At 35.0% G+C, this 11,769-nt stretch overlaps 2 protein-coding genes across 2 annotated transcripts; both read right to left on the bottom strand.

Annotated features, from left to right (window-relative positions):
- Nucleotides 1-4,181: 4,181 nt before the first annotated feature.
- Nucleotides 4,182-4,870, bottom strand: LOC110659073 (NDR1/HIN1-like protein 1). The gene is made up of 2 exons (XM_058147779.1): nucleotides 4,328-4,870; nucleotides 4,182-4,223 (listed from the first exon to the last, which is right to left on the bottom strand). Exons 1-2 carry the CDS (start codon nucleotides 4,868-4,870, stop codon nucleotides 4,182-4,184), a joined length of 585 nt encoding a protein of 194 aa, XP_058003762.1.
- A 2,528-nt stretch (nucleotides 4,871-7,398) lies between these two features.
- On the bottom strand, nucleotides 7,399-8,584 carry LOC110659033 (NDR1/HIN1-like protein 10). Its single transcript, XM_021816856.2, has one exon. The coding sequence runs from the start codon at nucleotides 8,351-8,353 to the stop codon at nucleotides 7,481-7,483; it is 873 nt and encodes a 290-aa protein (XP_021672548.2). The 5' UTR covers nucleotides 8,354-8,584; the 3' UTR covers nucleotides 7,399-7,480.
- Nucleotides 8,585-11,769: the final 3,185 nt, after the last annotated feature.

Genomic DNA, 11,769 nt, shown 5'->3' with positions numbered 1-11,769 from the left:
TCTGAATAATATGAATTTTTCAACCAATTAACTCACCAGTTATGCTCATTGGATTATGAATGTCGTGAGCCTGATAATGCTTCCTTTAGTCACATGTCGACCTTGCATTCCCTGGTTGGATACAACAAAAATAGCAGCAATGTGCATTATGCCAAAACCACCTTGCACCTTATCAACTGCCAACCTATCTCAGGCCTAATCAGGGATAAGGCCTGTAATTGGAGTTTATCTCAACATCTCCAATCCACCGAGTGTCCTCCTTGGCCATGTAGCCCTCAGGCTTTGTAATAGATTGAGTTTCAATTCTTTCATGACTGACCAAGTTTCAGGAAGGAATAGTTAATGAATAATCATCAGTCAAATGGATGCTCCAGGGCATGCAATGGTAATCAAAAAGGTTAATGTGACAGTGCATCACAAGCTAATGGGAATCAAAAGGTTAATGTGACGGTGCATCACAAGCTAAGTTTCTCCTTAGCAAGATAAGGCTAACCCAAACCCTAACTATTGATCCCCAACATCTTGTCACATAAAAGTCCAGGAGGCCCATAGATATGCATACAAGTGAAACCAAAAAGACCCAACCTTCAATGCAAAATGATCTTCAAAATCATGTGAATGAAATAACAAACGAAATAGCAACAAAAAAAAAATGGTGGATGTGTGGCTTTGCAGGCTTAATCTAATATGTTTCGATTCATATAGACACATGAACAAAGATCTTGGCTGTGAGTTTCCAATCATGAGCTATCTCATTCAAATTCAGAAATCAGAATATACGAAGGTTGGAGCAAATTCATGCAAAACCATATAGGTAAAATTTAGTGCACATTTGGTTATGATGCGATTGAATTTAATGAAACAAATTGTAAGTTCATTGTTCCTTTCACTTTTTATTTGATTACATTCCACTACGTTTAATTACATCCCATCAAACATGCACTTCATATCCTACTGACTATTTGAATTTTAAAGCTAGGACTACATTGAAAAAACAATTATTCAACCGATTGCAGCAAATGCTACAGTATTACAAATACAAAGTCTATCATCTTAGCCTATATGTGCATCAACTTATATCATCAAAACTAAACAAGAATCAATGGCAAAAAGAAGGAAAGGGGGTAATCTTGCAGAAACCTTTGTAATTAATGAACATCTTTTTGGTTTTTCACAAGAACCAACAATGTCAAGTGTAAAGCAAGACCAATGCAAATTATTCAGAAACAGCTCCCACATACCTACATGCACCAAACAATTCACCAATCTTGCATTTGATGAAATTTAAATCTGCCAACTATATAAAGTAACCACAATGAAAATATCATTACTAAACTTAAAATCCTTAGAAGTCAAGGTTAATAACGTTAAAGCTTATTACACCAAGCATATCTTTCACATGATTCTCACCCACATACTGATACAGAATAAACCAAGCCAAAAAAAAGGGGTGTCATTTCTCTTACTCCAACAGTAAATGAGTAACACATTTCGAAAGGAAGATCAACTCATCTTGATGGACAATAGATGCCTCAAGACAATCTATTAAACATCACACTTAATTTTAAATCCAAAAGATAATTCGGTACTTGGATGGCTAGCTGGTTGATTCAAACGTAAGACTTCTCACATGAAGAAATTTCAAAATAGAAGTATGCACATGAGAGGAAGAAATAAACCCAGCTGAAGGTGTGCTCGTCCTACATCCCTTAAGAGAATAAAATAAATTGCCCAGGGGAGAATATTATTTACATAGATGACCAACTGACCAACACCTTGGACGTTTTCAGTAGATGATTTGCTTATTCTTGTGTTCATCCCGACATACCAAATGGTGGTTCATTCTTCATACTGTTGCATTTCATGGCCTTTTGAACCATTTATGCCCCAACTGAAAGGCCAGCCTGAATGGTAGTTTGATAAGCATTTCCGTGATAATGAATGAGGAGTAAAATCTCAGGTAAGGAGAAATAAACTTGTCAAAATGCAACATTTACACCACACTATAGGTGCTACTTTCTTCATTAATGTTTTCTTAAAGGTGAGTCGCAATAAATTAAACACTAAGATTTAGTAAACTTATATATCACCAGCACAACTTCAGATATGACAAATTTAATTTATGTGAAGTTTATATAACTTAAGTCTTCAACTAAACCTCAACTAGTTCAGAATTCAGAACTAAAGCTTAGTTGAGTGGTGTGCAGAATCTAAATGGTTAATTGCATGAGATGCTGACAAAAAGGCAAAAATTATTAAAAATGATGGTAATAAAACAAATCAAATTATTGATGGTGATGAAGAAAACTCGACATATCCCCCCAAACATATACAAAACCTCACATCCACCTGAACATACAAATCTATTGATTCAGCAGATTCCAGGAAAATGCTTTTAGTATCTGCAAATAATCATTGATGAGTGAAAGGAAACAGAAATTTGATGATTCCAGGCTTGATCCCATGTTCATAACCACTACATGTTTAACATAGGCATGTATATCAACAATGAAGTTGCATCTAGTCTTTTGCACTCAATACGTACATTTGAAGGGAAAGTAATAAGGTTAAATACTATGTCATTACACTTTGAGCCTCAGCTCACCAAACTTAGAATCAAGCATGAAGTGAGAACTTATAAACAACATAAAACAGTGCCAAAATAAGAATAGTAACTTCTCCCTTGATTGACACCTTCATCAACGAGCTGTTAGAATGAATAATCTACTTTGACCAACATTTAGTAGGCAAAATCCATATAAAAGAGCTTGAACTTCAATGGAAAAACCTTAAGCCCTTCAACTTTTATTTTGACTTATTGAGCCCTTGGATTTTTATTTTGGCCAGATATATAAATTTGCCCTTAATGGCTTAATCTAATTAAAAAAAGACTATTGCATCTATGATCTTTTTTTTATTGCACCCTTCAATTTTTTTTTTTTTTTTTTGTAACCAATAGGCACACTTTGTTCAACTCAACAATAAACATTAACATGAATGTGCAACTATATACCTAGTTATTTCAACTTAAGCTTGAAGGCTTGTTCTACTTCTTATTGATGAGCTGCGGAAATCACGCTCATTATGAAAGTAAAAGCTAAAGAGTTCAATAACTACAAATAAAAATACAACAGTGCAAGGGGTCATAAAAAAGGTTGGGGTGCTACAAACTTTTTCTACCAGTTCAAGGGCAATTTATACATTAGAATTTTTTTCCTAATCTGTCTGTTCATGAGTAAAAAGTTTAACATGCCAATGCATGTCATCATGCTTCATCAGCATATCAAAATAACATAAAAACAAAATAAAATATATCTTATTGTAAACATCTCTATCCCTTTTTACCAACCACTTCTTTTGTATGCAATCCATTCATCCTCTTACTCTATATTGTTATTGTTCATTCATTTATAATTAAATGTTTAACATTCAGGACCTGATTTTAAACAAATTGGACTGGTTCCTTACAAAATCCCCTAAAGTTTGCCTCAAAATACACTTTGGTCCCAAATATTTCAAACTAAATAATTTTTTGTAAACCAAAACACCTTAAATTCTATGCTTCTGAGGAATTTATTGAGACCATTAAAGATATCAACCCTTACAACAAGAGCACAATGGAAACACTAAAATGTGCAACCGGTTCCCTTGCTACCAAGGTCTGTAAACCAAACACAAAAAGTGCAATTCACTAATAAATAATTTCCCAGCAAATGCCACTACTCTGGAAATAGCTTCCTAGAAAATGGGCATTTGCGATTGATAGCTATATATACATAGGCATAATCTTAATTAGAACAAAGCCAAAAGAATTGTATTGCTGACAATGGTTGGATTGCATGTACACCCAAAACACTTGAATTATATGCTTGTAGGAAATCATCAAGGCCATCAAATATATTACTCCAACAAGAAGAATCCAAACTATATTCCAAGTCATCAATGGCATTGGCACATTATATTCTATGTCCTAACCCAAATTAGCTGTACAAAGCAACGCAAAATTCAAACAAATTTCATAACATATTATAATCTTAATATTTTCTTTTAATTCCTTTATAAAATCAAAGAAATAATAATGCATGAGGCAAGTCTGAAACTAACTACTCCAAATGTAAACCTTGCAGTTCTTCGATTGGCCAATGGAAGTCCCCGAATACACAATTCGAACCGGATTGCAATCAACCAGCAACATATGCTCTCTTATTCTCCAGAAATAGGACCTACAGCGAACCCAAGCAAAAATTCTAAGCACAAAATCCACTGAGCCACGATTGCTTTCCTTTGCAATCTCCTCGGCCACATACTCACCCACATACTAGCTCACCCCGGCGAGTTGGAATTTAATTGTCGACTCATTGTTACTGTCTTGAAAAAACGGGGGCAACTGAGTCGTGGCGAGTCCTAACCCGTCACCATATAAAACCGAGGCCTGGAGGCGGTCGTAGTTGATAACGAGCTCGTGGTTGGGATTGTTTACGACGAGATCGAAAATCCAAGTGGCCGTTAACTCGGATTGAGTTAAATTAAGCCGAGAAACGAAGGCCGAGTCGACACGTAACTCAGGGGGGCGGGGTTTGAAGACGAGATAGCAGTGAAGAAGAGAAAGGGCCATAATTTTTAAGGCGACGATGGAGGAAAAGTATACACGGTGGAGAAGGGTGGGCCTAATGGGGTAGTTATAGGAGGTGGATCCCACAGGGCGGTAGACGTAGGATGTTGTTGGTGGCTGGCGGAATGAATAGGCGTACGCATCGTTAGTGGTGGTAGTGGAAGCGGCAGCAGCTGGGTAGCCGGTGGCAATGTGGTTCGGGAAGGCCGGGTTACCAGTGACCGTCTTATTGTGCTGTGGTTCTCTGGATGAAGCCATTGTGACAGTTAAGAGAGAAAGTGATGAGAAGTGACCAAGGGGTGGCCGCGGTTCGGTTTCGAACCGGAACCGAACCGGAACCGGTTCGGTCAAAACCGGACAGAAACGGTCAAAGCCGGACTGAAACCGGTCAAAACAGGAATCGGCTTCAAACCAGACTGAAACCGTCCTTCTACGGTTTGGTTCAGACTCATAATTTTTAAAAATCGTGAACCTACAGTTCCGAACCGGATTGAACCGGCAGTTCCAAACTGGTGATTTAAATACAAAAAAATTCAATAAATACTTCACTTTACTCCTAATTTATATATATATATAATTTTCTACACAATTATTCTCTACACTCTCTTTAATTCTTAATACTCTTTAATTCTTAATACTCTTTCAATTTCTCTCAATTTTTCTAAATAATTATTTTCTACACTCCTTTTAATTCTCAGTACTTTCACAATTCCCCTACTTTATTATTTTTATGCTCACTGAAATTTTTAATACTATCTCAATTACTCTGTTATTATTTTATATCTTCGATAAAATTTTCAATACCCTCTATTTTGATTTTTTTTCTTTTATGTTTTTTTAATTATCAATTATCATATAATTTTTTTAAAAATGGCAAGTAATACTCAATTTAACTCAATTCAACTAAGCTTTTATCTCAAAAATTTATTGGGATCGACTATATGGATTCTCTTTATCCACTCTAAACGATTTTGGGTTAAATTCTCGGAAATGTGTAATGCTTCTAAGTCATGTTGTACTATTATCCTCCAAGTCAGTTTAGGTCTACCTATTATTTTCTTTCTATCCTCAACCCAATATGCTATACTTGTCTAATTGGAGCTTTCCTATGTCTATACTTCACATTATCAAACTACCTTAATCTCCTTTTTCTCAACTTATAACTGAAATTTTTAATTACTCTAAATCGTAAAAGAATATATAGGCAAAATTAAGTTCATGCACATTTTTCTAATTTTTTTTAATTAATTTTATCTCTAATTTTTTAATAAGTCAAGTCTTTGCTTATTAAATTTTTCTTAAAAATAAGTTATTTTATTTTGATTGAAAGATTTTTAAGAAAAATTAAAATATTTTTTACAAATATAACTTAAATTATAAATCAATAAAATTTTCCTCTACTTTTTTCCTTTAAGTTGCTCTTAAACCGCTTTCAAACCGTCTTGAACTGTCATTTTTCGAACCGTCCTTTAAACCGTTTTAAACCGGGGCTTGAACCGGAACTGGCGGTTCAAGAACCGTCTTCCAAATCGTCCCATGATGATTTGATTCAGGTTCATAATTTCATTGAACCTGAACCGACTGTTCAGGAACTGTAATCGGCGGTTCGGCCACCCCTCACCAAAGTTATTAAACCCGCCCGGAGATTTGCTGACGGACTGAATCAACGAATCACCCACTTAACTAATAGGTCAACCGTTGAATTTGTGCATTATTGAAATATTAATTAAATATATATTATTAAATATTATATTTATTAGTATAATTAAATAATTTTAATTTATTAAATTTTATTTTTTTTAATTAATATTTCAATACTTATTAAATTATGTATATATATCTTAATAATATTATTAAAATTTTTAAAAAATATTAAAAATATTTCAATTTTAAATATTTTTATTTTTAACATTTATAATTAATATATAAATTAAAATAATGTTATAATTGAACAATTACCTTTTTAATATTTATAAAATATTAATTATCTATTAAAAATAAAAAATAAACATATCATTTTAATAAATTTCTTATATTATTATAAATAGAAAAATAATAACTAAAAAATATCTTACTTTAAATTTTTAAATATTATATTGATATTTTAAAGAATTTTTAAATGCTGAATTGGTATTTATAAAGATGTTCAAAGGAAAAATCTTTTGTCAATATGTGAACTTGCCTTACAAATCTTGAGAAAAGAAGGGAGAAAGAGAAAAGGTTTTTCGCTCCACCACCTCCGGTACTTCTTCTTGTGCAACTCTATATGATGTTCTCACAAGAAGATGTGTATGAATCAGATTTTCTACTACTCAGGGACTGAATTGATCCAGCATAATGCTTACATTCAGCCATTTATTAAAACATATGTTATTGGCTCAGATGGATAACCTAAGTCATTAATTTATGCTAAAGAAGTCTTAAACTAGCAGATTTTATATATCAAATCTCAAAATACTTTTCTAAAAAAAATTAACTCAAAAATGGACCTGATAATGGTTAAACCTAATTTATGGAAACAAAGTTGATAATTTATTAGTCTAAATTTTAAGTAGATTGAGTCAATGAGCCACTGATTCAATCATTAGATTATTTAGATTTTTTTGTCAACTTTTTTATCCGATGTGATAATACAACCGATCTAATTTTATGTCAAGGCCACTAATTTATTGGATCACCCGCCAAACTCCACGGTATTTGGTCCATAAAAACTACCTAGTTGGTGCTGCATCAATCTTTACATGGCATTAAGCAATTTAGGATTTCAAAATTACAACCCCACAAGACATAAAATATCTCGATGAAGAATTGGCAAAAGGTATAAATGTGTGGACATATAATTATATATTAATTAAAAAATTAAGCTAATTAAGCAAAAACTAAGCAGTCACTAGTCTTATCATTGCTTAATTTTCCATCACTTGTATTACCCACGAAACCAACCTCCAAATTCTCACAATAAACTCTTACATTGATGTGCCTTGCCCACCATGTACCTGACTTAAAGGTAGTCCAAAGCGCAACCCTCAGGTTAAAACTCAGCTTCCGGTTGCTGCTGTTCCTATCCTCTGTCATCCTCTCCACCACCCGGCTCCCCACACCGGTCTGGCTGTGATCTGAGTTATCGGATGCTAACTTCGCTTGCATCACAGTGTCTTGTTTGGTTTCCAATTGAAAGGGATTGGCAAAAGACTTGGCAAGTAGGTTATCTTCGTAGTACACGTTTACCTCTACCTGATCAAAATATGCTTTGAGTTTGGTGTTAGGGTTCTTGACTGTGATGTTAGCATCCCAGTTAGCTTCGAAGCTAGAAGAGCTGGCGTTGAAGTTGGACACGGTGAAGGTGTCAACGTGGAAAATGGGAATTGCTGGTCGCAAGATTAGCCAGATGATGATGGTAGATATGCAAATAAAGATAATAAAGAAAACTAAGCCGCCAACGATCCCGCGGACGAAACCGGACGCTCTGTATCCTGGTTGTGGCTGATACATATCAGGGTTGTAATAGCCGGCCGGCGGTGCTTGTGCATATAGGTAATGATTGTTGTATCCATTGTTATAGCCAGGAGGAGGATAACCAGATTGCCCCAGTGGATAGCCCATGGAAGGATGGTAACCCATCGTCGGAGGATAACCCGTTGCCGGAGAATTTTCGGCTGGAGAATGGTCGTTGCCATCGGAGGAGGCTTGGCCGGATTCTTTCTTGAGTTGGTGATTTTGATCAGATTGAGAAGCAGCCATTGGTTGATAGATGTAGTGATTATCTCTCTCAATGACCCCGAGAGAGGGAGAAAGAGGTGTTTTGGGATGGAAGCAAAAGGAAGATAGAGAGAAGTGAAGGAAAAAGATGGGCAAATGGTGTATATTAGATTGACAGATATGAGAAGAACGTTTAATTGTTGGATGCTAAACTTAGACACAATGGAATTGGCTGTCTTTTTGTCTTGTCTGGTCGATTTCTCGATGATACCTAGCCATCTGCCCATAATAAGTTAGTCAAACGGCTTTCACCATGGAGCTTACCTCACCTATACAATCAACACACGCATATATCTGAGTAATTCTTTTCTATATCCGGGTGTATACATTGAGGTAATTATCAATTGCCATTTTAATTAAAATTATAGTGAGTTCCTTACCAAAATTTATATATATAATTTTCTATTAATTGAGTATTTGTCCACCGTAGTATAAGTAAGAAAATTTCTATTTAAAAATACCCTATTATATCTTATTTTTAATTAAAAAACACACCCATCAAGAAATATTAGACCTTGCATATCACGACCCAACCTATGGACCGGATCGGCGCTAGGACTTAGGCCGGTATAAAGTTCCGGAGACTCGTAGTAAGCTTACTGTTTCCCAACCCATTACCTGACCCACAATTTAGGCTCAAAATGCATATAAAATAATTTAAATTTAATTATTATAATTTTATTTCAAGCTATCTTAACCCAAAAATTATCAGAAACTAAAATTAGGGGAGTTCAGCTCATCCCTGTTACCTCATTTACAAACTATTAAAAATCATAAAAAATTTTCATTTATTAATACAAAAACTTAAACTCATATAGTTCCTGACAAGATTAATGTTACTGCTAGTAAATGTGGAGTTCGAAATTACAAATTTATAGAATAATAATACAATTAAGTAATTATTGATAACCAGCGAGAAAAGAAGTAGGTTATTCTGAAAAAGGTCTACTCTTGTAGCCTGGAAAAATAGGGTGAACATGAGTGAGCGTTCGATTCAGAGAGTAAAATACCAATTTTAAATACAATTTCTATAGCTATCTAAAGCTAATGCATTCTAAAGAGTGGAATGCAATACCATCATAAATTTTCATACAAATCACATCATAACAGCAAAAAAGTAATTTGGAGCACTCACACACCTATATAATGTTCAAACAGTATGTATATGGGAGCTGATCCCCTACACAGCTCTCTTAATCCAACCTCTGTCAATGAGTGTCTCTCAAACCGAACTTTCACTTAATAAACCAAATGCGGGGGGTCAGTGAGTGTCTCTCAAGCCGTGGCTACCCCGACTTATCCATAAAGGATCGGGTCCCAGCGAGTATCTCTCAAGCCGCGTCTACCCGTCCTATTCATATCCGATACCTCACATCACACGCACACCAACGCACGCACACTACTCCAAATTGCCATAAACAACAATCATGGCACTTTATCAATTAAGAGTGCATTATAAAACGTGCCAACTGTTTAACTACATAGATACATATTTATAAGTAATGCATAGGCATGCTTGAACATATAATAATATTAAAATTATAATTAAAATTAATATTTTACTCACAGTACACCAGAAATGAATATAGAGGTTGGGTGAAGGAAGATGGTTGACCATGATCACCTACATAATTTTATTGTGAATTTTTAGTGCTAATTCAATTACAAATAAATCTAAAGAGGCAATCCTAATTTATACCGAAAATTTGGCAAAGTTTCCCCTATACCTAGGACTTACCCAACCTGCAAAAAGATTCAAATAACACTTCTAAATTCTCAATTTCCACAATCACATCTCATCAAAATCATATGGCCGCTCCTAGGCCCTCCAAATCAGACAATATTCATAAACTTGAAAAATTACGCTTTAATCCCTCTAATTGATATTTTATAAAAATCCACTCAAACAAGTTCTAAAAATTCTAAATTTTGTCCTGCGGTCCTTAATATAATTATAAAGTTATCGCAAAAGGAATTGTAATTTTTTAATCACCCACGAATATTTTATTCATGAATATTACTCAATTCCATAAGTTTCTAACAGCTAACATATTCTTAATTCAACCCAATTCAATATTCATATATTTAAACCTCCATCATCAAGTTTCAACCAATTATATAAAATTTAAATACCATAAATCCAAATGATCTTATATGCTGAGATGCTAAAAATCTAACTAAAACCCACATATATTTTTCAAAATATTCCACAATCACTTAAAAATTCAATAAATATCATAAAACATCTCCAAATAATTTTACTTTCATCATATATTTTTCTTAGAATTTTTCTCCAATTTTTTCTGTTTAAGAAATATTACATTTAAGTAATACAGACTGAGAAATAATGAAAATAATCTTACCTAAAGCTTCTCTATGTCTCAAAAATTTCAAAAATTTATGAGGAAATCTCTGGAAGTTGAATAATCTCCAAAGCTCGCCGGAGCCACCGCCGGAACCACCACGCACGGTGGCCGGCCGTCTGTCACCGGCAACATTTGTCAGAACTGGTTACACCAAAATGTTCCTCTCCTTCTCTTGAGTCCATGGGTGGTCTTCGATCGTCGATCCAAAGATCGGATTGTCAGAAATCTCGTCAGAAAGTAAAAAAAAAAAATGATTTTCTCTCTCCTCGCTGGCACCGAAAACGGCCACCAAATCCGGCGAGGCTGGTCTCATCTGAAAGAGCTCTCTCTTAGGAGTCCATAGCCGCTGGAATCACTCCACGCGAACGTCGGAATCGCCGGATACGAGCATTCAAAGTTTGAGACCCATTTTTTTTTCTTTCTCTTTCTACTGTTGACCGGATTCTGGGCTGCTGCCACCACTGGTGACGTCGCCGGTGAGTGTGGAGCCGCTTGGAAGGTCACCAGCCAGTCACCGGAGAAGGGAAAAAGAAGAAGAGAGGGGAGGAGAGGAGAGGAGAGGAGAGACATTGATTGGGGGGGGGGGGGCCTCCTCTAGATTTTTATTTTGAAAAAATTAATTTTTTTTTTCTGACAGTGGAGCTGAGTTCCACTGCCACATGAAAAGTCACCTCTTTTTTTTTTTTTTTTTTTGGTTGTTACATTGCATACCTACACACATATGAAAGTAGCCTGCTACACATATATTAAGGTTAAAGCTTAGAATACTTATGAATTTTGTCAATTAATGTAGATATACCATCACATCATCATCAACATGCTAATTGTGACCAATGATTCATTGGCCTAGTGGTTAATAATAAGATGGGTTGGGAGAGATCCCAGGTTCGAGTTTGGAGGCTGTAAGTGTATCATTTGACCCCGGATCTTACTACTCGCTATCTAACTTCTGTGGTTTTCAGACTATTGTGGGGGCCTAAGGAGTAATTAGTTTGGTTGGTAACAGCTATGATACACTTTCTAACAAAAAAA

Source organism: Hevea brasiliensis, chromosome 5, assembly GCF_030052815.1.
Source record: "Hevea brasiliensis isolate MT/VB/25A 57/8 chromosome 5, ASM3005281v1, whole genome shotgun sequence".
Lineage (NCBI taxonomy): Eukaryota > Viridiplantae > Streptophyta > Magnoliopsida > Malpighiales > Euphorbiaceae > Hevea > Hevea brasiliensis.
This window is presented reverse-complemented; position numbering and strand designations above follow the sequence as displayed.

Coding starts and splice junctions, on each gene's coding strand:
- LOC110659033 (XM_021816856.2), bottom strand. CDS start 8,353: ATGGCTGCTTCTCAATCTGATCAAAATCACCAACTCAAGAAAGAATCC.
- LOC110659073 (XM_058147779.1), bottom strand. CDS start 4,870: ATGGCTTCATCCAGAGAACCACAGCACAATAAGACGGTCACTGGTAAC. Junction 4,224..4,327: donor TTAAATTCCAACTCGCCGGG/GTGAGCTAGTAT, acceptor GGTTCGCTGTAG/GTCCTATTTCTGGAGAATAA.